Source organism: Sus scrofa, chromosome 10 (genome assembly GCF_000003025.6).
Source record: "Sus scrofa isolate TJ Tabasco breed Duroc chromosome 10, Sscrofa11.1, whole genome shotgun sequence".
NCBI classification, from domain to species: domain Eukaryota; kingdom Metazoa; phylum Chordata; class Mammalia; order Artiodactyla; family Suidae; genus Sus; species Sus scrofa.
This window is the reverse complement of record NC_010452.4, coordinates 14091401-14116950: the sequence shown is the minus strand read 5'-3', so window position 1 is coordinate 14116950 and position 25550 is coordinate 14091401. Positions and strand designations below refer to the sequence as shown.

Below are 25550 nucleotides of genomic sequence, written 5' to 3'. Positions count from 1 at the left end.
GCTACAAGGTAAGAATTAAATGATTGTGATGAATTTAGAATGCTCGTGCATTTGCATTCTTAGAGGTTATATGTTTCCAGTAAAGCCACCTCTTTTTTGGGGGAGGAAGTATAGTTGATTTAGTGTTTCAGGTATACAGCAAAGTGATTCATGTATATTCTTTCAGATTCTTTTCCACTGTAGGTTATTACAAGATACTGAATCTAGGAGTTCCCTTCGTGGCTCAGTGGTTAACAAATCTGACTAGGAACCATGACGTTGCGGATTCGATCCCTGGCCTTGCTCAGTGGGTTAAGGATCTAGTGTTGTTGTGAGCTGTGGTGTAGGTCGCATACGTGACTCAGATATGACGTTGCTGTGGCTCTGGTGTAGGCCGGTGGCTACAGCTCCGATTCGACCCCTAGCCTGGGAACCTCCATATGTCCCGGGTGCAGACCCAGAAAATACAAAAAGACAAAAAAAAAAAAAAAAAAAAGATATTGAATCTAGTTCCTTGTGCTGTATACATAACACCATATCTTCTTTATCCATTTCTCTGTTGTTGGACATTCAGGTGGCTTCCATGTCCTAACTATTGTAAATAGTGCCACAATAAACATTGGGGTGCACGTATCTTTTTGAATTAGAGTTTCATCTTTTCCGGATGTATTCTCAGGAGTAGGATTGCTGGATCATATGGTAACTCTATTTTTGGTTTTTTAAGGAAGCTCCCTGCTTTTCTCCATAATGGTTGCACCAATTCACATTCCCCCCAACAGTGTATGATGGTTCCCTTTTCTTCACACCCTCTCCAGCAATTATTATTTTTAGTTTTTTTGATGGTGACCATTCTGACCAGTATGAGATGATACCTCATTGTAGTTTTGTTGTTGTTGTTGTTTGTCTTTTTGACTTTTCTAGGGCCGCTTCCATGGCATATGGAGATTCCCAGGCCAGGAGTCTAATCAGAGCTGTAGCCACCGGCCTACGCCAGAGCCACAGCAACATGGGATCCATGCCGAGTCTGCAACCTACACCACAGCTCACAGCAAATCCGGATCCTTAACCCACTGACCGAGGCCAGGGATTGAATCCGAAACCTCATGCTTCCTAGTTGGAGTCGTTAACCACTGAGCCATGATGGGAACTCCACCTCATTGTAGTTTTTTTTGTTTTGTTTTGTTTTGTTTTGTTTTGTTTTGTCTTGTCGTTGTTGTTGCTATTTCTTGGGCCGCTCCCGCGGCATATGGAGGTTCCCAGGCTAGGGGTCGAATCGGAGCTGTAGCCACCGGCCTACGCCAGAGCCACAGCAACTCGGGATCCGAGCCGCGTCTGCAACCTACACCACAGCTCACGGCAACGCCGGATCATTAACCCACGGAGCAAGGGCAGGGACCGAACCCGCAACCTCATGGTTCCTAGTTGGATTCGTTAACCACTGCGCCACGACGGGAACTCCTGTAGTTTTGATTTGTATTTCTCTAATAATTAGAACATCTTTTCTACTGGCCATCTATATATCTTCTTTGGAGAAATGTCTGTTTAGGTCTTCTGCTCATTTTTCTTTTTCTTTTTTTTTTTTTTTTTTTTTTTTTTTTTTTTGGCTTTTTGTCTTTTTAGGGCTGCACCCGGGGCATGTGGAAGATCCCAGGCTACGGGTCCAACTGGAGCTATAGCTGCCAGCCTACACTACAGCCACAGCAATGCAGGATCCAAGCCACATCTATGACCTACAGCACAGTTCACGGCAATGCCAAATCCTCAACCCACTGAGTGAGGCCAGGGATCGAACCCTCGTCCTCATGGATGCTAGTCAAGTTCGTTAACCTCTAAGGCATGACGGGAACTCCTGCCCATTTTTCAGTTGGGTTTTTTTTTTTTTTTTTTTAACTTGGCTATATAAGCTGTTTGTATATTTTAGAAATTAATCCCTAGTTGGTCGCATCATTTGCAAATATTTTCTCCCGTTCTATAGGTTGTCTTTTTGTCTTGTTTATGGTTTCCTTTGCTGTGCAAAAGCTTGTTAGTTTGATCTGGTCCTATTTGTTTATTTTTGCCTTTGTGTCCGTAACACAGAGTTTTCTGCCTATGTTTTCCTATAGGAGTTTTACAGTATCCAGTCTTGCATTTAGGTCTTTAATCCATTTTAGGTTTATTTTTGTGTATGGTGTTAGATATGTTCTAATTTCATTCTTTTTTGTATAGATGTGCAATTTTCCCAGCACCATATATTAAAGAGACTATCTTTTCTCCATTGTACATTCTTGCCTCTCTGTCATCATAGATTAATTGACCATAAATTCATGGGTTTATTTAAAGCCACCTCTGTTTGTGATATGAGATTCTTAAACAGTTAGCTTTTTTTTTTTTCTTTTTAGGGCCGCACCCTTTTAATTTTTTAATATTGATTTTAAAATATGAACATATCAGAGAGAATACTATGACTAGGCAATTTACCAAACACATATTTAACAGAAGACACACTAGAACATACATAGCATCTCTGTTCATTATAGATATATATATAGAGAGATATGGCTAGATAAAGTTTAGCCAAAAATTAGAAATTACCCAAATACCCATAAATACTGAAATGAATCAGTAAACTGTCACATAATATACAGTGGAATTCTCAGGAGTAAGAATGAATGAACTCATCTACTTAGAGCACCATGGATAAACTCACAAACATGTGAATATATTTAGTCATACGAGAACATGCAAATATTGAACAGCTAAAGTCATACACAAAAGAATGTATAATGCATGTTTCCATTTATGTAAAGCTTAAAAGCCAGCAAAGGCTAATATATGATGCTAGACGTCAGGATGGGGTTTACCCTTGGAGTGCTGGAAGATGGCAGTTGGCCTCTGAGGGGCTGGTAATATTCTGGTTTATTTTTTGTTTTTTTCTGGCCATGCCTACGGCATGTGTAGGTTCCCAGACCAGGGATCGAACCCTCACCCAGGCAGCGACTTGAGCCACTGCAGTGACAATGCCAGATCCTTAACCTGCTGTGCCACAAAGGAACTCCGTAATATTGTTTCTTAATCTAGATGCTGATTTCTCAGGCATGTTTGATTTGTGAATATTTATTAACCCTTATGCATTATGATTTGTGTTCTTTTATGTATTTATGTATACTTCAATTAAAAAATGTGTGCTAGAGGACAAAGTTATTCACTGCAGTGTTACGGTAATTGCAAAATATTAGGGGAAAAAACTAAACGCCCATACGTAGGGAATTGGCTGAATAACTTACAGCACATCCCACAGTGGAGCACTGTGCTGCTATAAGAAAAATTGAGGAAGCTCTCTGTTGATTAGGAGGCACATAGCTACCTTAACCAAGTGATCAAAGATAACATCCACAGTCGTGGGACAGATAAACATCATGTGCCTCCAGAGCACCATGCACAGAGAAGAACTCGGCATCACTTTTGTGTGTTCCTGCCAAAGATGTAAAACCTCAGTCTAATCAAGAGGAAACAGACAAACCCACATAGAGGGATATTATGCGAAATAATTGGCTGGTACTCTTCAAAAATATCAAGGTCATGAAGGACCAGACAAAAAGGGTCTAGAGAAACAAGACAACCAAATGTATTCAGGGGGGAAATAGCTGTGTAAGGCCTTATTGGAACAGTTGATGAAATCCGAATGTGGACTGTTAGAAAAATGCTATTATATCAGTGCTAAATTTCCTGATTGTGATCATTTCACTGTGGTTATGTAAGAGAATATCTATGGACTTAGTAAATACAAGCTTGAGTATTTAGGGGTAGTGTTGTCGAATTCTCAAATTAATGGTTAAGGGAAAATGTATATATACAGAGAGAGAAAGGTGAAATGTTAAATGAAACACAATAAACCATGAGCAGTTAGTGATCTAGGTAAAAGGTTATCAAGATTTTTTTTGTGCCGTTCTTTTTTAGAAGATTGAAAGTATATCAAAATTAAAAGTTACCAAAAATATAAAACAAATTTAAAAAAAAAAAGGAGTTCCCGTCGTGGCACAGTGGTTAACGAATCCAACTAGGAACGATGAGGTTGCAGGTTCGGTCCCTGCCCTTGCTCAGTGGGTTAACAATCCGGCGTTGCCGTGAGCTGTGGTGTAGGTTGCAGACGCGGCTCGGATCCCGAGTTGCTGTGGCTCTGGCGTAGGCCGGTGGCTACAGCTCTTATTAGACCCCTAGCCTGGGAACCTCCATATGCCGCAGGAGCGGCCCAAGAAATAGCAAAAAGACAAAAAATAAAATAAAATAAAATAAAATAAATAAATAAAATAAAATAAAATAAATAAAATAAATAAAATAAAATAAAATAAAATAAAATAAAATAAAATATAAATACTGTTAGAGGAGGAAAAACTCCTAAGGTGAAGTGTGAGTGTCATGGAGTCCCGTTGTGGCTCAGTGGAAACAAATCTGGCTAGCATCCAAGAGGATGTAGTTTCAATCCCTGGCCTCACTCAGTGGGTTAGGATCCATCATTGGCGTGAGCTGTGGTGTAGCTTGCAGACATGGTTCAGATCTGGCGTTGCTGTGGCTGTAGCATAGGCTGGTGACTATAGCTTCAATTTGATCCCTAGCCTGGGAACTTACATATGCCGCAGCTGCAGCCCTAAAAAGACAAAAAAAAAAAAAAGAGTGAGCATCATTTTTGTTATAAATGCTAGTTTTATAAATATCCAAATCTGAAAACAGGGCATAGACACACAGAAATTATCATGGCCTTATTAATGTACAGCTTATGTTTATTCATCTGTATTCAGCTTGCTCCAGATCAAGGGTTGCAGCCAGCAGATCAGCCGACAGATATGAGACGAAGGTGTGAGGAAGAAGCACAGGAAATTGTTCGGCACGCAAATTCCTCAACAGGACAGCCCTGTGTAGAAAATGACAATCTGACAGACTTAATCTCCAGGCTTACAGCTATTTTATTACAAATTAAGGTAAATTTTGGAGAACTTTTCCGAGAAAGTATTAAGAATATTTTCTTAATTTTGACACCTAAATAAACTATGCTAATTCGTTGCTAAAAAACTAAACCATATATTAGAGTATTTGGGGGTCTCAGTTTGAACTGTAATTCAATTAAATTTTGAATTTTTTTTTCTTTTAGTGTCTAGCAGAAGGAGGAGACCTGAATTCCTTTGAATTCAAATCACTTACAGATTCATTAAATGATATCAAGAGTACAATAGATGCTTCTAATATCAGGTAATTCATAAGATGTACTCTAATCATTTTCGTATTAAGTTCATAGTGATCTCCAGTACACGCTTTAAAAATTATGCATATTTATTTCCTAGTCATATAGCTTTTATCCTGTAAGTAATTGTAAATGAGCTTTTCAGTTACATCCAGTCTGTTGAGAATAGAAATTTGAGACGGATTTTAATACAAAGAAGTCAGAAGACATAGAGTATTTATGTTTGGGTTTAGCGTGGGCGTTCACCCTAGAAGTGAGGCTTCCACAAAGAGATGAGGCCTCTTTCCAGTGCTGCCGTGGCTCCTCAGCTTCTTCCCAGCACACTTTTTCACTTAGTACTGAAGTAGACTTATAGCTAATGTAAAGGGAAGATTTATTACCTGGATCATTATCTTAGCTATTTCCTAATTAAAATTCAGCTCTTCCTTTTTTAGAAATTGTTTTTCTTAACTTTGTGAGACAAGGTAGTTAACCACGTTTCTTCTTTTTTACAGTTGCTTTCAGAATAATGTAGAGATTCACGTTGCACATATTCAGAGTGGCCTGAGCCAGATGGGAAACTTACATGCCTTTGCAGCAAATAACACCAACAGAGACTGAGTAAAAGATGTAATTATTCCAACTGCATAGGACATATTTTTTGAGAAGTTATCTTCCTTTATGTAGGCTTCCAACACCAAATACCCTAACTGCTGGAAAAACAAGGGAAATTTAAATCTCCAAATAAGGCATTTCAATATACTGTACTGCTTCTTAAACCAGCATTGCTGACGAGCATTATATTTATTTTTCTTTTATTACTCTGCTGCAATAGCACTTGCTTATGTTACATATGTTTATTAGCAAGTATTTTTAAACTGAAAATGTCTGAACATAATACAATTTCATGGAAGAATATTGACCATTTTTTTTTTTATGCATGAATTCAACCCACCCCATGCAGACAATTACTGCAGTGGAGAACATGAAGAAACATGGCCTTTTTGTGCATTATGCATGGCATTGTGGAAATTCCACCTAGAAAATTACAACTCCAATTCATTTAGTTGATCACCATCTCAGTCTTCAAAAAATAATATCATGAGATGTGGGAAGTCCTCATTTTAAGGAAGCCACTGGAATAAAGGTGGGAAATATGGACTTTACAAGTATATATGATGTATACTTGCAATGTGACATGGTTCTATAGATCATTTTATAATAATAAATATTTTAATTTATCATAATTTATAAAAGAAACCTTTGTTGTTTGTCTGTTGAAAGAAAATGAAGGAGCAGGAAAGAAACATTACTGCAAGATGCTTAATTTCAGCAAATGGATTTGGCATGTCTTTTCCCGTCTATTCAGGGCAAAAAGTACTATTGTTACAAGATTTATTTAAAAAAAAAAAAAAAGACTGATAACACACTATTTTCATATTTTTGTTTATTTGCACAACTTTTGAACCAGATTACTGGTTGAAATCCAACAATACACAATTTATAAAGTAAAAAGATTTTATAAGGAAAACAAATAAAATAGCTAGTGCTAGGAAATGGAGCAAAAGGTTTGTATTTGGTTATGGGTTTTTTGGGTTTTGGTTTTTGGCTTTTTAAGGAAAACCCTGCCTAAGATGTCAATCTTGTAAAAAGTGTGTATTTGGAATTTTCTCTGTTTTAATATAGAATATTATTATAAAGTCAAAATATAATAAATTGTTTTCGGATTTGGAGTTTAAGATATAGCAGTAGAAGTGGCTTTGATTCTTTTAGATGTCTCATAAAATGAGACTTTTTATATGTTAATGTATAATAAAACTGAAACAAGATTATTTTCCATTTGAAATTTTTGTATAGTTTAAAAATGCTTCCATATTCTTTGTTGATATTGTGCCACTGCAGAATTTTAGTGCAGAGTTTATATTTAGCTAAACTGTTATGTTAATTAAGAAATGCATAAATCTTTTATTCTTAATATTTGTAATTCTAAATAAATTGATCTATGAAAAGTAATATCATCTACATTTTCATTTAATAATATAAGTTGATAAGTATTCCTAATGTTTAAAGTTTTTAAAAATGATTTCCACTAGAAGTTCCTGTCGGGGATCAGCGGTTAACAAATCTGACTAGCATCCATGAGGACACAGGTTTGATCCCTGGCCTCGCTCAGTGGGTTAAAGATCCAGCGTTGCCACGAGCTGTGGTGTAGGCCGAAGATGTGGCTCGGATCCTGCATTGCTTTGGCTGTGGTGTAGGCCATCAGCTACAGCTCCAATTCGACCCCTAACCTGGGAACCTCCATATGCTGCAGGTACAGCCCTAAAAAGCAAAAAAAAAAAAAAAAAGATTTCCAGTAAATTACATATTTTGGAAGAAACAGTGCACATTAATTACCAAGTCATTTTGAATTTTAATACCTTCCAATATTATTTTAGGGTTTTCCCATCTGAGTCATCACTGTAGAAAACACTAAACAAGTAAGTTACTTGCTTGACTGCAGACCTAGAGAAAGGTTGATTTTTTTTTAATATTCTGCCTAAAATTAAGTAAACATTTTTTACTTTTTTTCTTTTACATTTCTTAAGGCTAACTTGTCACACTGTAGTTATACCTAGTTTTGAACATATTTCATTATGCACTGTCCTTATCTTCCAGTGTCATGTGTTGGTGACAAGAACTATACCTAAAAATATTTATGAATTTTATTTTTGCTTAAGGAAGAAAAAAACCGTATGGTTGAAAGTAGTCGTTTGGGGTCAGCTGTCTGATTGAGTCACCAAGCAAGCAAGCACATGCGTTGTGTATATCCAGTTCTGAATTACCTTTAATTCCAAAAACCACATTTACTTGGTACCATTGAAAATCTCCAAAAAAAAAAAAAACTTGCCTGTTAAATTTTTTCCCTTGAGTTCATGCACCTTTCCGCATCTTCCTTATCACCAGTACTTGCAGCCCAGCCACCCTCTTCACTAGCCTAGAACACAGCGGTCATATCCTAAGCCACCTCCCAGTATCCATGCAGCTCTGCTCAAATGCAGCCAGAGCCACACTCTTAAAATGCAGAATCGTTCATGTTATCCCCATCGAAAGTCTTATGGCTCTCAGGACAAATTCAGAACAAGACCTACACAGTCATACACGATCTGTCCTCCCCTGCAGTTTCTCCATCCTGCTTCTTATTGCACAGAGCCTTTGCATCTTCTATGTGGTATGTCCCCTCTCCTTTTACCTGGTAACTGCGCTGATGGTCCTACACATATTACCTTCAGCATTACTTTCTCAAGGAAGATTTCTTTGAGCACAACAATCACCTCAGGTCCTCATGTACCTCTCCTTCCAGCACTTTGTCATATTTGCAACTTTATATTTTTTCTTCTGTCTCCACACTGGCCTAATTTCTGGTCTTGCTGACCATTTTACTTCCAGGCCCTGAGAAAGTGCCTTTCATAGGGACCAAATATTTGTGGAACAAATGAACAAATAGAGTTTCAAAAGCGCTCTAAGCAATATTAATGTCACTGGAGGGAAAGTATGGTCCTCCATGATGACGGCTTTGAAAGATGAGGCAGTACTCAGTTGGATGCAGAAATTCTGACTCAGGAGTAGCCTTTAAACCTATCAATTATCATTGTGACTTTTATTGACTAAATAATATCACTGTGACTGTTAATTGACTAAATAATATCATTTGGTTTATTGTTGATAAAAAGGCCAAGCCAATATGGCCAGCATTATATGGCTGTGAGTAAATGGTGGACTGACTTAGTCTTTGGTTTGAGTCCTGGGTGTCATTTATTAGCCATGTGATTGTCAGCTACTGCTTAAATTTCTTTTTTTTCTTTTTCTTTCTTTTTTTTTTTGTTTTTTTGTTTTGTTTTGTTTTTTGTTTTTGTCTTTTCAGGGCCACACCCATGGCATATGGAGGTTCCCAGGCTAGGGGTCTAATCAGAGCTACAGCTGCCAGCCTACACCAGAGCCACAGCAATGCCAGATCTGAGCCGCATCTGCAACCTACACCACAGCTCACGGCAGCGCTGAATCCTTAATCCACAGAGCGAGGCCAGGGATCAAACCTGCAACCTCATGGTTCCTAGTCGGATTTGTTTCTGCTGCACCACAACGGGAACTCCAAATTTCTTCATCTTTAAAGAAATGGTCCGCACCTTATACAGCAGTTCTGAGGATTAACCACGTAATGCCTGTAATACATTTAGCAGTTAGTTTGAGAGCAGTGTGGACTGCTCTTCTTAAAGGATCCCACATTAAAAACTGTGAGAGTTCCCTGCAGTGGTGCAACAGGATCAGAGAGGCCTCCATGGAGCACTGGGATGCAGGTTCAATCCCCAGCCTGGCACAGTGGGTTAAGGATCCCATGTTGCTGTAGCAGCAACTACAGCTTGGATCTGCTCCCTGGCCCAGGAACTCCATATGCCATGGGGTGGCCAAAAAAGAAAAAACAAAATTGTGACAAGATTTAAATATTTGTAAATTGTTAAACTGTTCACTGGGGAAAACAGCATAACACAATGTAAATGCAATAATAAAATTAATAAACTGGAATTCTCTTTGTGGCTCAGCGGTTAACAAACCCAACTAGGATCCGTGAGGACGCAGGTTCAATCCTATATGCTATGTTTATCATCTCATTTTTGGTTCCAGACAGTTTTTAAAGGTTCAGAAGTCAAGTTTGCTTTTAAAGCCTCAACTTTGTCCTGGTTGCTTTTAATAGTGTATTTGCTACTCTAAAAACTGCAAGTCATTTAACACCTCTATGAAAATTAGGGTAACTGGGAGTTCCCATTGTGGCTCAGTGGGTAATAAACCCTACTGGTATCCATGAGCATGCAGGTTTGATCCCTGGCCTCACTTAGTGGGTTAAGGATCCACCGTTGCCATGAGCTGTGGCATAGGGAGGCAGCTGCAGCTCCAACTTGACCCCTAGCCTAGGAACCTCTATTTGCCCCAGGTATGGCCCTAAAAAGCAAAAAAAAAAAAAAAAGAAAAATAGGCGTAACTGGATGTATAATCTCTAAGACATTAAACATAGCTCAGACTCTTCTAGTAACCATCAAGACATGAGTCCTGGCCCCAGCCATGGCTTCTCATGAGCCTCCTCCTCCACAGCTTACAAAGAAACCTCACCTATGATTACCTCATATACAGTTTCCCTTTATCCTCAGGAGTCTGAAAACCCTCAAAATATCAAAACAATAATTTATCTCAGGCTAACTTAGAAACAGTAATTTACATACATTCTTATCATATAAATTGGGAAAGAGAAATCCCTGAAACCAAAAGACTCATGTTACTAAACTTTGAACAAGCCAGATAGACTTTTTTTTTGGCCAGGTCTATGGCATGTGGAAGTTTGAGGGCCAGGGATTGAACCCAAACACAGCAGTGACAACACCGGATCCTTCACTGCTAGACTAACAGGAAGTTCCCATGTGGCACAGCGGGTTAAGGATCCGGAGTTGCCACAGCTCTAGAGCAGGTTGCGACTGCAATGCAGGTTCTATCCCTGGCCTGGGAACTTCCACATACTGCTGGTGTGGGGGGAAAAAAAAAAACAACTACATTTGCAGAAACTTTTCTTTGAGAAGTGTTTTTCATGACCATAAAATACGTACTGAGCAATTACGGAGTGACACGCTGTACTAAGTGCTGTCCCAAGGACAGAACTCATTTAAATAGAATTACAATGAAACATTTGTGGAAAACATTTAATAATAAAGTTGCACAGAAGTACAATAACAAGTGCTAAGGGTAATGCTGGAGTGATTGATACAAGTACAAAATCAGGATTAGAGAAAGTTACACCTTCAGAAAGAGGAAGGTCTAGAGTGTTCTGAAAGAAGAGAGGTGATCATTTAGTTCCAAAACTGAGAGGATTGGCTTTGAGACATAGGCATATACTGGGATGGTGACCTTTAGAAGATGTGCATAATTGGAGTTCCTGTTGTGGCTCAGAGGAAATGAATTTGACTAGAATCCGTGAGGATGGGGGTTCGATCCCTGCCCTCACTCAGTGGGTTAAGGATCTGGTGTTGCTGTGGCTATGGTGTAGGCCGGTAGCTGTAGCTCCGATTTCACCCCTAGTCTGAGGACTTCCATGTGCCGAAGGCACGGCCGTAAAAAGCAAAAAAAAAAAAAAAAAAAAGATGTGCATAACTGTTCTGTAGGCTATCTGGAAAGGTAACCCAATAGTTTCAGAATTTGGTAGCAGACGGAGGCTACTCTTGAATAATCTGATGCAGAAATCACTGGCACTACAAATGAGTGTAAAGATGACAGGCCAAACTTACAAGGTAGTAAATCTTGGTGAGAGGATGAGGATGGAAGGATCTGGGTCAGCATGAGGTTAGGATTCTAAGCCTTGGAGGAACCATAGGAGGACAACAGCAGTGAAGCATAAGGGGAAACTGAGTTAAACTGAAGAGTTCTTGCGAAGGAAATAAGTTCTGAAAAGCCACTCTGAAAAATAACAAAAGGACTGGTAAGAGGGAGCAGGCGTGCAGACCAAAATGAATGTGCAGATTTGGAGATGCACTGGTAAAAATAAATGCCAGAACTCCTAGGAGGTGTGTACTCTGAAGAAAGAACAGGCCATGGGCAAAGGTTCATGGGCAAAAGGGGGGGAAGCTTCACAGGTGAGCGATGACTCAAAACCATTACCAAGGTTAACATGGATATGTCCTTAATACAGAAGCCAGAAAGGACAGTATTCTGGTGTGTGTCTCCCTGGCTGTCAGTCATGGTTCATCTGAGCTCATCCTGAATTCTCCAGACTCCTCAAGAATTACCAAAGGCAGAAAAGATGTGTTCCTCCCATGAGTCCAACTTTGAACCAATGTCTTCAGAGAGAGGAGAAAAGGTTTCGAAATTCTGACCTTGGGAGCTAGGGTCTGAGATGCTCCCTCCAACCTTGCTGGGATCGGGCAGGCAGTTCACATCTACCTCCAGAGGCAGCTGGGGCTTCAAATATCTCCCTTCCGTTTCACAAGCAGAGTGGTGGACAAAAAGCTCAGGCCTGGCTAAAGGTTGAAAGAATTTGCCGCTCTGACGGCGCGACTTGGCACGCCTGTTCTGGAACCACACCTGGAAGAGAGGAGAAACCACTTTTGGTTGGAGTCCTTATGCTACTCTTACCTTCATAGTTGATAAGTTCCAGTTTAACATGTCCTGGCTCCCTGCTCCAGAGCCTTATGGTTTTTGCAAAGCACAAAGTCTGAGCATGTGGCTTTGTCAGCCCCACCATTCCCAGGTGCAAAACTGGAATAACACCTAGTTCTTCGTGAGGCAGGATAATGTGAGAAAAAGAATGTGTATACATGTGTGACGGGGTCACTCTACTGTAGGGTAGAAATTGACAGAAACTAAACCAACTATAATGCAAAAAATAAAAATCATTAAAAAATTTAAAAAAGGAAAGAAAGAAGTGTAAATATTGGAAAGGAGAAGGCAAAATTATTCGTAAGTACAGACCATACAAATATACATCTTGGGAGGGGGAAGGAGTGGGAGGGATCGGGAACTTGGGCTTATCAGACACAACTTAGAATAGATTTACAAGATCTTGCTGAATAGCATTGAGAACTTTGTCTAGATACTCATGTTGCAACAGAAGAAAGGGTGGGGGGAAAATATAATTGTAATGTATACATGTAAGGATAACGTGACCCCCTTGCTGTACAGTGGGAAAATAAAAAAAAACAAAAACAAATATACATCTGGAAGGGGACGTGAATCAACATAAAACAGCTATAAACTATTAAGAATCAGAGAATTTGGTGGGGAAATTATGCGGATATCAGAATCCTTCATATATATTATTAACTTTCGGAAGAAATCACTGGTTATAATAGTGAAATTATAACATACAAGTATTAAAAATACTGCAAAGCTCAAAAAAAAAAATACCTAGTTCTTGCTATACTTTTATAGGGACATTTGCAATGAAAATTCAGGCCACAGAAATAAAGAATTTTAGGGAAAAAATGCTGCTATGCTTAAAGATGATAAGCATTAAAATAATTTGGAAAATCAGTTCCCTTGTGGCTTCTCTTGCGGCACAGCAGGTTAAGGATCCAGAGTTGTCACTGCAGCGGCTTGGGCACCTGCTGCAGTGGCATGAGTTCGATCCCTGGTCTGGGTATTTCTATATGCTGCAGACTTGGCCAAAAAAAAAAATTTTTTTTTTTTTGGAAAATCAGTTTTTGAAAGTGTACTCCCTTGGCAAATTAATTATAAGATATTCTGCTCAGTGGACTTCATTCACTTATGTGAATAAATTTCTCTTTTTACTATTTCCCCACAATTACCCACGGACCTGTCCTGCCTAGGAAGCTTCCGTGCCAGCTGTTGAAAATTTAAAGCTTCACTTTAAGTAGAAACGGACCACAGTGCTACAGACTAACAGGCAAAAAAGGCAGGCTTCTCATTACCACCAAGCTTTAGGATTTTGATCAAAATTACTTTAGCAATAAACGCACCTTGCACTATATTTTTCAAGACAAGCTCCATATGCTTGTCTTTACCCTAAGAGGCTACATCCTTTCCAACCCAAATTCCGGACCCAGTACCCGCCAAAAATCTGGCGGAGGGGCCCAGAGAGCAACTTAGTGAACCAGCCCTGCACTGTCTCAGTTACCATTCTCATACCAGAGGAAACCAACTGTCCCTGTCTCTCCTTCCTGGATAAGGAAAAAGTGTGAAAATATCTCCTACCGCCTTCCTGCTGAGGATACACTTTTTGATCAAGAGACCAGCTAGCCTCGGAGGAGGAGCCCTGGTCCTAGCAATGAAAGATACAAGTCTTTGAGAGTGCGCCTAAATTATTTCATTTAAACCTCACAATCACCCTAGGCAATAGGTACTGATTTTACACTGAGGCTCCAGGGAAGGAATTTGCCCAGCATCACGTTAAGTGGCACCGGGGTGCCGCCCGGGGAATCCTGGCCGGAGCCGCTCACCTGGATCCTAGACTCGGGAAGCAGGGTGAGCGCGGCCAGGCGCTCACGCAGGTGGATATCGGGGTACATGGTCCTGCGGAAGACGAGCTCCAGCAGCTGCAGCTGCTCCGGGCTGAACGACGTGCGCTTGCGGCGCTGCGACGCCGACTGGACGGCCGCGCCTTTGAGGGGCGCAGGCGGGCCCAGGCCGGCGGGGGTCTGCGCAGCGGGCCTGGGACCTCTCCCGAGAAAGCCAGCGAAGGCCGCTTGGGTGCCGCGTTCCGGGCCGGGATCAGAGGGGCGCGCGGGGAGCAGAGCAGCGGCGGGGCTCGGGGGCGGCAGTAACGCCCCGCCGGCGTGGGCGGGCCGGTAGGCGGGCGGCGTGGTGCTGTCCCCGAACTGGAGCTGCCTGGACTCCGCTGTGGCCATCGCTGCCCGACCCCAGTGCGCCGCCAGGAGAGGCACGGCCTCCAGTTATACAGCCCAGGGCCGAGGGAGGGGGCCCTGGGCGGCGGCGCGATCAAAGGAGTGGACGTGGGGAGGCCCGTGTGTCTTCGGGGTGTCTTCGGGGTGCGAGCCCGCCCCCAGCCCCGCCAGACGCCTGTGGGGAATAATCGCTTCCGCTGCTCGTGGGATGTAGGAAGGGAGGCGTGAACTTGGGCCCCGGTCCCCTCCGCCCCTCCGCCCCTCCGCCCCCTCCCCCCGTCCATCCGCCCGCCAGCCCAGCCACCGCCACCGCAATCAACATCCCCCTGGGCAGGTCTGCTCCCGGAGGGGCCACCCCCAGGCCAGGGATCCCGAGTGCGTGGGCTGAACCGCCCTCCTCCTGGGTTAGGTCACCCACTCAGGGTGGAAGGGCCTGGAGCCCCCTGTGTCTCTCATGACCAGGTCAGTGAGCCTTGTCCGCTGTCCCATCTGAGGTCATCCACGGTATTTATTTACTCCTCCTGCTATGTGCTAGACCCTGTACCAGGTTGGTCAAACAGCCCTGCCGCTGACCTTTGCAAGCCTCCTGAATAAATCCTGAACCAGAAGCAGGGGGTGCAGATAAAGGACCTCAAAGAGAGGCAGGAAACTCACCTTGGAGGGGAGGGGACCCACCTGTCTGGAATGTCCTGGTGGGCCTTGGAATAAGGGTGCCACTGTCACAGCAGGGTGAAGAGTGTGCCTTTCTAGAGGCATTTATTTGGCTCATGGTCTGGCCTTTCTGGAGATACCCAACACTGCCTGTGAATCATCTGGCTGGAAGGGAGGAGATGAAAGAAGTACCACGAATTTTCAACTCCTTCTTGCCTCTGCCCTTTGGGCTCATTTAAGGCCCCCGCTTTATCCTGATTTGTCCTGTGGTTATGGTTTATGTATCTGTGTCCTCTCCTAAATTATGAAGTTATAAAGTCCTCCGAGAGCAGGAACCACTCAGTTTAAGAGTGTCTGCTTTGTACATCTGCCATGTACAAGGCATCCTGCTTGACCCTCCATGAACATCTGTTGAAATGGATGCCACTGAATTTGCTTATAGAAAGGGAATTGCATGGTCCAGTATGGGAAGTGCTTCACCACATGCATGTCTCAGGAGAGAAGCCCAGAGGCCCAGGTCTTCTTCCTCCCAGAACCTGAGCCCTGATTTCCCCAGGACCATTTACTGGCTCTGTATTGGGAGATTCTTTCAGGCCACAGTCCCCACCTGTCTCTATCCATTCCAGAATGTGCAAGACAACCTCAGAGGAGCTTAGAAATTTTTGTTCTGGGTGGACCTTCTTGGGGCTTCTGCAAAGAGAAGTTCTGTGCTTGATTCCCTCCCCACCCCCGCAAGTGTGCCCCAGACCGTGTATAGCACTTGAGGGTCTTAGAGGCAGTCTGACCCTTCTCACAGCCTGGTCCTCCACCTACCCCACCCCTGCCCCATCTTTCTCTTTCTCCCTCCTCCTCCCTTCCTCTCGGACTCCTTAGCCAGGTCACTGAGGTTTTCAAGCAGAGGTTGTATAGGATGGGAGGTCAGACCCTCTCATTTTTCCTTCATTCCTTCATTCAAAAGCCACTTATGATTGGGTTAGACTGTGCTTTACGCATGTACCTATGAAGTAGGTGTTCCTATCCCAGTATTACAGATCAAGAAATACTCCGTAGGAAGTTCCCATTGTGGCTCAGCAATAATGAGCCCAAACTAGTATCCATGAGGATTCGTGTTCAATCCCTGACCTTGTTAAGAATCCAGTGTTGAAGTGAGCTGTGGGGTAGGTCGCAGACATGGCTCAGATCCCATGTTGCTGTGGCTTTGGGGTAGGCCAGCAGCTGTAGCTCTGATCAGATCCCTAGCCTGGGAACTTCCATATGCTGTGGGTGTGGCCCTAAAAAGCAAAAGAAAAACAAAAAGAATAAGAAGTACTCCACTATCTAGATGAGGCTCAAATGATGCCAAAGCGACTATGCCAAGGTGCCCTCCAGACATGACCCATGGGCCCCGGCTGAGCCCCCCTGCCAGCCTCAGCGGCAGGTGAAGCCCCCTGCCCCTCTCTCCAGCCTTGGGTTTGTTTTTTTTTTCAGACACACTGGGCCCAGGCGGTGGTGATTGAGCCAGATTCATGCAGATTCCGAGTTCCACCGCTGCAACTCTGGGACCAGGAAACTCTGGGACCAGGAAACCAAAGGTTTGCTGGCTGCTGGCTGCCAGCTAAGGCTTATCAGCCAGATGGCCTAGCAACCCAGAAACTCCGCCCGGAGGTCAAGAGGCATCGGAATTCTCTGGTCTGTGTGGAAATCCCCCCTCCCCACTCCCAGTTCCTTTGTCCAGGTCTCAGTCCCTGGCTGCTGTCTGCTCACTGGTGAGGGGCCCCTGAGCCCGCCAGTTTGCAATAAGGCCAGGAAAATGGACCTGCAGAGATAAATGGAGTGCCCGGTGACGAAGTGATGAAGGACTTTAAACATATAGGACAGTCTTTGAAACCACTGGTAAGAAATCTGTCTTTTAAACCGCTGGTAAGAAATTGCAGTGTTCAATCTGCAGCTTGAGATTCCTCCAAACTGACCAAACCAGCATTATCTTCTTAGGACTTCTCCTGAGAGTTGGTGCAGAATTACAGTCTTCTATGTTGAAATAAGATTTCAGCCTTTCCCTGTCTCCTTTTGCTTAAAATGAAGTTTTATTGGTGTGTGCTTATATAAACCTAAAAAATACCCTCAGGAGTTCCCGTCGTGGCGCGGTGGTTAACGAATCCGACTAGGAACCATGAGGCTGCGGGTTCGGTCCCTGCCCTTGCTCAGTGAGTTAACGATCCAGCGTTGCCGTGTGCTGTGGTGTAGGTTGCAGACGCGGCTCGGATCCCGCGTTGCTGTGGCTCTGGCGTAGGCTATAGCTCCGATTCGACCCTAGCCTGGGAACCTCCATGTGCCGTGGGAGCTGCCCAAAGAAATAGCAAAAAGACAAAAAAAAGAATACCCTCAGTAAGAAGGAGACAGTGAAAACCCAGGGCTGGACCTTGGAGTGAGGCCTTGGAGAGGGAAATTTTATTTTATATCCTTTGGTGCTACTTTATTATTTTTTAAATCATGGGCTTATATTACTATCCTAAGTACATTTTTACCTTTTTTTTTTTTTTTTTGGTGGCGCCTGGGGCATGCAAAAGCTCCCCAGGCCAGGGATCTGAGGCACAGCAGTGACAATGCCGATCCCTAAAACCCATGGAGCCACCAAGGGACTGCTCTAAGGACTTTCTTTCTTTCTTTTTTTTTTTTTTTTTTTTGCTTTTTAGGACCATACCCGAGGCATATAGAAGTTCCCAGTCTAGGGGTCAGATCAGAGCTACAGCCACAACTCGGGATTTGAGCCACGTCTGCGACCTACACCGCAGCGCGCAGCAATGCCAGATCCTTAACCCACTGAGAGAGGCCAGGAATTGAACCCGAAATCTCATGGTTCCTAGGTGGATTCATTTCCGCTGCACCATGATGGAAACTCCTATAATGATTTTTATTTTTTCCATTATAGCTGATTTACAGTGTTCTGTCAATTTTCTACTGCACAGCAAGGTCACCCAGTCACACATACATGTATACATTCTTTTTTCTCACATTATCATGCTCTATCACAAGTGACTGGACATCCTTCCCAGTGCTATACAGCAGGATCCCATTGCTTATCCATTCCAAAAGTAATAGTTTGCATCTATTAACCCCAAATTCCCAGTCCATCCCACTCCCTTCCCCTCCCTCGTGGCAACCACAAGTCCATGTCCATGATTTTTTTTTTTCCTGTGGAAAGGTTCCTTTGTGCCATATATTAGATTCCAGATATAAGTGAAATCATATGGTATTTGTCTTTCTCTTTCTGACTTACTTCACTTAGTATGAAAGTCTCTAGTTCCATTCATGTTGCTGCAAATAGCATTATTTTGTTCTTTTTTATGGCTGAGTAGTATTCCATTGTGTATATAGACCACATCTTCTTAATCAAATCATCTGTCAATGGACATTTAGGTTGTTTCCATGTCTTGGCTATTGTAAATAGTGCTGCAATGAACATGTGGGTGCATGTGTCTTTTTCAAGGAGTTTTGTCCAGATAGATATATGCCTAAGAGTGGATTGCTGGATCACATGGTAGTTCTATGTATAGTTTTCTAAGGTACCTCCATACTGTTTTACATAGTGGTTGTACCAGTTTACATTCCTGCCAACAGTGTAGGAGTGTTCCCTTTTCTCCACACCCTCCCCAGAATTTATTTGTGGACTTATTAATGATGACCATTCTGACTGGTGTGAGGTGGTACCTTGTAGTAGTTTTGATTTGCATCTCTCTAATAATCAGTGACGTTGAGCATTTTTTCATGTGCTCGTTGGCCATCTGTATATATTCTTTGGAGAAATGTCTATTCAGGTCTTTTACCCATTTTTCAATTGGGTTGTTGGCTTTTTTGCTGTTGAGTTAAGAACACTTTTTTTTTTTTTTTTTTTTGGTCTTTTTGCCATTTCTTGGGCCGCTCCCACGGCATATGGAGGTTCCTAGGCTAGGGGTCCAATTAGAGCCATAGCTGCCAGCCTACGCCAGAGCCACAGCAACGGGGATCCGAGCCACGTCTGCAACCTACACCACAGCTCACGGCAACGCTGGATCGTTAACCCACTGAGCAAGGGCAGGGATCGAACTCGCAACCTCATGGTTCCTAGTTGGATTCGTTAACCACTGCGCCATGACAGGAACTCTAAGAACACTTTTAAAGCCTTTTTTTTTTCGTGTGCGTGGTTTTTTTTTTTTTTGATAATTAAGTACAATGTTGTATTCTGAATGGGTCCTTGGAAAAGAAAAAAAGAACATTAGTGGAAAAACTGGTGAAATCCGAATTTTTAAAAAAAAGGTAGTTCTTCAAAATTGAAGCAAAGCGTGCAATGTCATGTACCTGGAGAGAGATATTAATTCACTGTGGGAATGGATTTCCCAGTTCTCCTGGGATTTTTGTTGACTAAGGTCAGCAAGAAGTAAGCCCTATAGGGTCTCTACAAAAGCTCTGAAGTGTACCTTCCCTCTACAGTTACTTTCTGCAGCTCGTATGTTCGACAGACACCTTGAAAATCATAAGCGGATTTTGCTAAGTCCAAGTTCTAGATTCCTTACTCAATTACTTTGCTGCAAACACACAATGAATAACTTGCTCATTCTTCTATTTCTCCAAATACAAAATAGAAAGAGCTCGATCCTTGACAATTTAATTATTGCAAGTTATTTTCCCAAAATAGTTAATCTATGAAATTTCAGTACATGTTAAACAGACTCTGTAAAGTACTGCCTTCTACCAAGGCGAGTCAGTTTACCAGTTTCAAAGCGAAGTTCAGGGTTAGCTGAAGATGAGGCCCACTGAGGTCAGGGGTCAGATTCCCCCTCTGCAACACCAGGGCTCCGCTCCTCACCACTTGATTTGCTGAGAGCTTTTGGTCATTATTTCAATTTGTTCTGTCCTTAAGGCCTATTGCAGTAGACACAGGAAAGGACAAGTTGCAATGGAAGACAGTTTTCAGGGCCGCTCCCTGTAGAAGGGGGGAAGACTAGTGAGTATAATTAAAACTGCAGGAGAAAAGCGGTAGGTAAAGAAAAGATTATTCTGTGGAGCCAAGACTGGTGGCCCAGGCCGAGGAGGATGGAGGCTTTCAGGGTTGCTGTCCTGCTCTGCTTCCTCCACATTTCCCACCACGGTTCCTGCCACTGACTCCCCTGAACATCACAGAGGCCTGCCTTTCCAAGTGCTAAGTACCCTCTTCCCCTCGGCGCTGCCCTGAGGCCCGGCTCTGGAGCCCCGGGGGTTTGTTAAAGAGAGAGTCAGGAAAAGGCAGCCCAGGGGAGTCGATGGCTCTACTTCCACCTTGAGATCCAAGAGCTGTTTGCCCCTTTGATCCTGGCCTCGCTTTGATTTCTTCTCCTCTGCTGCCGGGGCCTCTTCGGTTTCTGAAGTTTATTTCAGAACCAGAGGTTACAAGAGATCGAGAGACATCACGCCCCCCCAAAGGTATTAATGTGCCAGCAAAGTGATAAAATGTTAAGAAGCTTTTATAAAACGGTAAGAAGGCTTTTTTTGGTGTTTTGGCAACATCATATAAATTCAAATGACAAACACAAAACAGATTTTGAACCCAGCATGTTGCATTTTTTAAAAGGATGATTCCTTTTCTTCTTTCGATTTATTTTTACCCGAAAGCCTCTGAGCAGGAAAGATGCTTCTGCATGTTTTTCATGGCCCCGATTCCCAGAGCTGAGTAATAAAGTTACAGAACATTTCAACCTCAGAGAAGGGAAACCGTAAATTTTCCATGTTTATATCTGCATGCTTGAAAAGAAAAACGGAGACAACGAACAGAGAATTTGATCCTCAGACTTGTCTGACATATATTTCTGCAACATGCCTATTGAGCACTTTAAATGGGGCTGGTGCCACCAAGGAACTGAATGTTTAATTTTATTTCAGTTTAAGTAGTTGAAATTTAAGTAGCCACATATGGCTAATGGCTACTGTATTTGACAGTAAATCACTCTAATATCATCATGATACCATCATCCAGTAAATAATTCTTCTTTGACAATTTTTTTATTGAATTATCGTTGATTTACATTGTGTTATTTTCAGGTGTACAGCACAGTGATTCAGATATATATATATATTCCTTATAGGTTATTGCAGAATATTGAGTAGAGTCCCTGTGCTATAAAGTAGGTCCTCCTTGGCTATCTCTTTTATATGCATTAGTATGTAATGTTAATCCCAAATTCCTAATTTATCCCTCCTCACCTTCCCCTTTGTTAACCATAAGTTTGTTTTCTATGTCTGAAGGTCTATTTCTGTTTTGTAAATAAGTTCATTTGTATCATTTTTTTTTTAGGTTCCACATGTAAGTGATGTTGTCTTTGTCTGGTTGACTTAGTCCCATAATCGCTAGGTCCATGATAGTTTTTATATGTAGCTACAAAGAGGTACTTAGGTGATGCAAAATCATACAGTAGATCTGAATTCTAGAATCTCATTTTTATTGTTTAAACCGAACCCCGGGTCATCAAAACGATTACCTCAATTTTCTACCAGTTTCATATAAGTTTGGCTGAGTAGTGTGGGAAATATTCCTGTAGCTTTCATGAACGGTCTTTCTCCAAAGTGACAGTGTGACTGTGTGCTGATTAAAGGTTAATGATACTTTCCACACTGTCTTTTGGCTTAAATGCTATTTCGTTTTGATCATTGTATTCTTTTCTTAGGAGGTAATGAAACATAGCTTCAGAATTGTGACTCTGAGGGGGTGCTGTGGGATTGAATTAGTGCATATCATGTGTTTTGCATGAAGTTAAACTGAACCAGGACAAGTAGAGAGAGAGGTGTCAGGAAATCACAGAAACTTCCAATGCCTATCTTTTCTGCCTCCAAGTAATGTAAGTGTTAGCAGATACCCCATGTAACCAAAGATCAATTCTAGACTCTGTATCACAGCCAGCATGTATAGGTATGCATTTCCAATATATTGCCTTTTACTAGATATAGTATAAGCCTATAATAGATGAGAAAAACTGGGAGTTCCTGTCATGGCTCAGCAGAAACAAATCTGACTAGTATCCATGAGGATGCAGGTTCAATCCCTAGCCTTGCTCAGTGGGTTAAGGATCCAGCATTGCCATGGGCTGTGGTGTAGTTTGCAGACACAGCCCGGATCTGGTGTGGTTGTGGCTGTGGTGTAGTTGGCACCAGCAGCTCTGATTTGACCCCCATCCTGTGAACATCCATATGCTGTGGGTGCGGCCCTAAAAAGACCAAAAAATAATAATAATTTAAAAAAATCAGAAAAACTGTGCAAGTAAAATACCACCTAAAGATAGTCCAGTTTGGCAGATATAGGATAAAGTAAGGTACGTTCAAACAGATTCTTTTTTTTTTTTTTTTTTGGTCTTTTTGCCATTTCTTGGGCCGATCCCTCGGCACATGGAGGTTCCCAGGCTAGGGGTCTAATCAGAGCTGCAGCCACCGGCCCATGCCAGAGCCACAGCAATGCAGGATCCGAGCCGCGTCTGCAACCTACACCACAGCTCACAGCAACGCCGGATCGTCAACCCACTGAGCAAGGGCAGGGACCGAACCCGCAACCTCATGGTTCCTAGTCGGATTCATTAACCACTGCGCCACAACGGGAACTCCTCAAATAGATTCTAATCCATGTTAGCATGCACTAGGAAGGGTGGTTTTATTTTTTTTTAAGCAGAAGTTCCCGGGCCAAGGATCAAACCCAGTAACAGAGCTACAGCAATGACCTCCTCAGTAGGATTTATAGCCCACTGAGCCACCAGGGAACTCCAGGAAGGGTAGTTTTAAATAAACAGATCCAGTCTCTCAGGCGGCTGGACATCGAGCTTTTCACAGTCCCAGCACACAGACTCCTTTGGATGGAAGAGGAAGTAACCTTGACCTCCTCTTTTCTCAGACAGTGCGGACTCCACTCGGGGCCCCAAGCTGCAGTACCAGCACGGGCAAGAGAATCTCCTTACTGCAGGGCCTTCTGCTTTGCAGCCTGGCTTCTTGGGCTAATGGCCATCCTGCATAAGAGAAGCCCACCCTATACAGCTGGCCCAGCACCCTGAGGCCCCAGGCATAGACCTAGACTTAGCCCACTCCCTTGCATGGCCCAAAATATGCTTTTGCCTTGGTTTTATCACATGTACATGGTGCCAAAGGGGCCCTGCTTTTAATTCGGTTGCTGATTCTAGGATTATTTACGCTCATTAGCACTGAAACTTTTGGTCTCTATATGCCATTTGCTATTAAAAGGAAAAAAATGTTCCCTCGAGGAATGGCTCATTCTAGGCCTGGGACAGCAAATGTATGGCTCTGGAATATTTAGTCATATCTGAAAATGACAAAACTGTTGAGCACTGCTGAGGGATCATGCTCAAGAAAGAATTAGAAGGGGCTCGTGCTGGTCAAACATTGGGACAGTTTGAACATCAATAAGAATACTAAGGAGTTGGCACTGTGGTACAACAGGATTGGCGGCATCTCTGGAGTCCTGGGACACAGATTCAATCCCCAGCCTGGTACAGTTTGTTAGGATCCGGTGTTGCTGCAACTGCAGTATAGGTCGAAGCTGTGACTCAGATCTGATCCCTGGCCCGGGAACTCCACATGCCTTAGGGCAGCCGCGAAGGAAAAAAAAAAGAATACCAGGAGCAATAGATTGAAACCCATCAAGTATATTAAAATCCATTATTTCATAATGATCACAAAACCCAAAATTTCATCAGCCTCGGAGGGTTCTAGGGAACAAACCCTTTATTCTGAAAACTGGAAACAAAGAGAAAAAAGCAAGTGTGTATCCTGCCTTTTTTGTATAACTGTGATTCAAGGGAAACAACCTCTTTTTTTTCTTTACCTTTTTTTTTAAATTGGAGTGTAGTTGACTTACAATGTTGTATTTGTTTCAAATACAAATTTGTATTTGTACAGCAAAGTGAATCAGTTTTACATATACATATATGCAATCTTTTTTCCCATATAAGTTATTACAGAATATTGATTTCCCTATGCTATACATTAGGTCCTTGTACAAACTCTTGATAAAGAAAAGTTTCTCCTTATACAAGCATCCTGCTGATACAAGAAGGAATGCTAGTTAGAATATCCCCAACTGCAACTTTTTTTTTTTTTTTTTTTGCTTTTTAGGGCCGCACCTATGACATATGGAAGTTCCTAGGCTAGTGGTCGAATTGCAGCTGCAGCCCCTGGCCTATACCACAGCTACAGCAACGCTAGATACTTAACCCACTGAATGGGGCCAGGGATCAAACCTGCGTCCTCGTGGATGCTAGTTGGGTTTGTTACTGCTGAGCCAAAATGGGAACTCCAGCAACTTTTAATGAAATAGTGGACCTAAGCAGCAATGGATGCTAACTCTACTTCCTTGTGGAAATGCACGTGGCCACCTATGAATCATTCTTTCCAAAATTTAGAACCAGAATCTCATCCAGCTGTTAGAGCTCCCTACCAGTTCAAAAGAAATACAGGGAACATGAGCTGGTCACATACCACCACAGGAATACGAAATAAACCCAGGCTGTGGAAAACTCTTCAGGACAAAACCAGCTGCTTCATCAAATAAATGGCAGAGAGAGAGAGAAAACCTAGAATTAAAAAAGAGGCCAAAGAGACACGGCAACACAATGAAACATTTGAGTCTTGATGCCAACAAACCATTCGTAAAAATTCATTTCTCAGAGTTTCTGTTGTGGCACAGCAGAAGCAAATCCAACTAGTAACCCTGAGGTTTCAGGTTCTATCCCTGGCCTCACTCAGTAGGTTAAGGATCCAGCATTGCTATGGCTGTGGTGTAGGCCGGCAGCTGTAGTCTGATTTGACCCCTATCCTGGGAACCTCCACATGCTGTGGGTGCGGCCCTAAAAAGCAAAAAAAAAAAAAAAATAGGTGGGACATTTAAACATTAGATACAAGATGATATGATGATATTAGGGAATTGCTAATAATATTTTTTAGTTATTGTGATTTGTATTATTTTTTTAAAAGACTGTCTTTTAGAGATACATGGAAATATTGGCAGATGAAATAATAAGATGTTTGGGCTTTGCCTCAAAATAATCTATTTTGGGGTCGGGGAAAAGAGGTGAAATATAAGAGAAACATGGGAGTTCCCATTGTGGCTCAGTGGAAATGAATCTGACTAGCATCCAGGAGGATACAGGTTCGATCCCTGGCCTCGCTCAGTGGGTTAAGGATCCGGCATTGCTGTGAACTGTGGTATAGGTCACAGAAGTGGCTCAGATCTGGTGTTGCTGTGGGTGTGTAGGCTGGCAGCTACATCTCTGATTCAACCCCTAGCCTGGGAACCTCCACATGCCACAGGTGCAGCCCTAAAAACAAAACAAACAAAAAAAAGATTGGATATGAATTGAAGT

The 25550-nt window shown here is 42.5% G+C and overlaps 2 protein-coding genes across 2 annotated transcripts in view; one reads left to right on the top strand and one right to left on the bottom strand.

Annotated features, from left to right (window-relative positions):
• The window catches only part of LIN9 (lin-9 DREAM MuvB core complex component), a 74260-nt gene extending 67077 nt beyond the window's left edge, over nt 1–7183 (top strand). The window contains exons 13-15 of the mRNA XM_021064413.1: nt 4755–4934; nt 5105–5202; nt 5689–7183. Of these exons, the coding sequence (XP_020920072.1) occupies nt 4755–4934; nt 5105–5202; nt 5689–5794 (384 nt within the window). The 3' untranslated portion in view covers nt 5795–7183. The remainder of the gene's footprint in view (nt 1–4754; nt 4935–5104; nt 5203–5688) is intronic.
• On the bottom strand, nt 11407–14678 carry MIXL1 (Mix paired-like homeobox). Its single transcript, XM_003482780.4, has 2 exons — nt 14149–14678; nt 11407–12274 (listed from the first exon to the last, which is right to left on the bottom strand). Exons 1-2 carry the CDS (start codon nt 14554–14556, stop codon nt 11969–11971), a joined length of 714 nt encoding a protein of 237 aa, XP_003482828.2. The 5' UTR covers nt 14557–14678; the 3' UTR covers nt 11407–11968.

Excerpts from the sequence above, each read along its gene's own strand:
- MIXL1 (XM_003482780.4), bottom strand. The coding sequence starts at position 14,556 with ATGGCCACAGCGGAGTCCAGGCAGCTCCAGTTCGGGGACAGCACCACG. Across the intron at positions 12,275-14,148 it reads TTCCCGAGTCTAGGATCCAG|GTGTGGTTCCAGAACAGGCG; the intron begins GTGAGCGGCTCC and ends CCTCTCTTCCAG.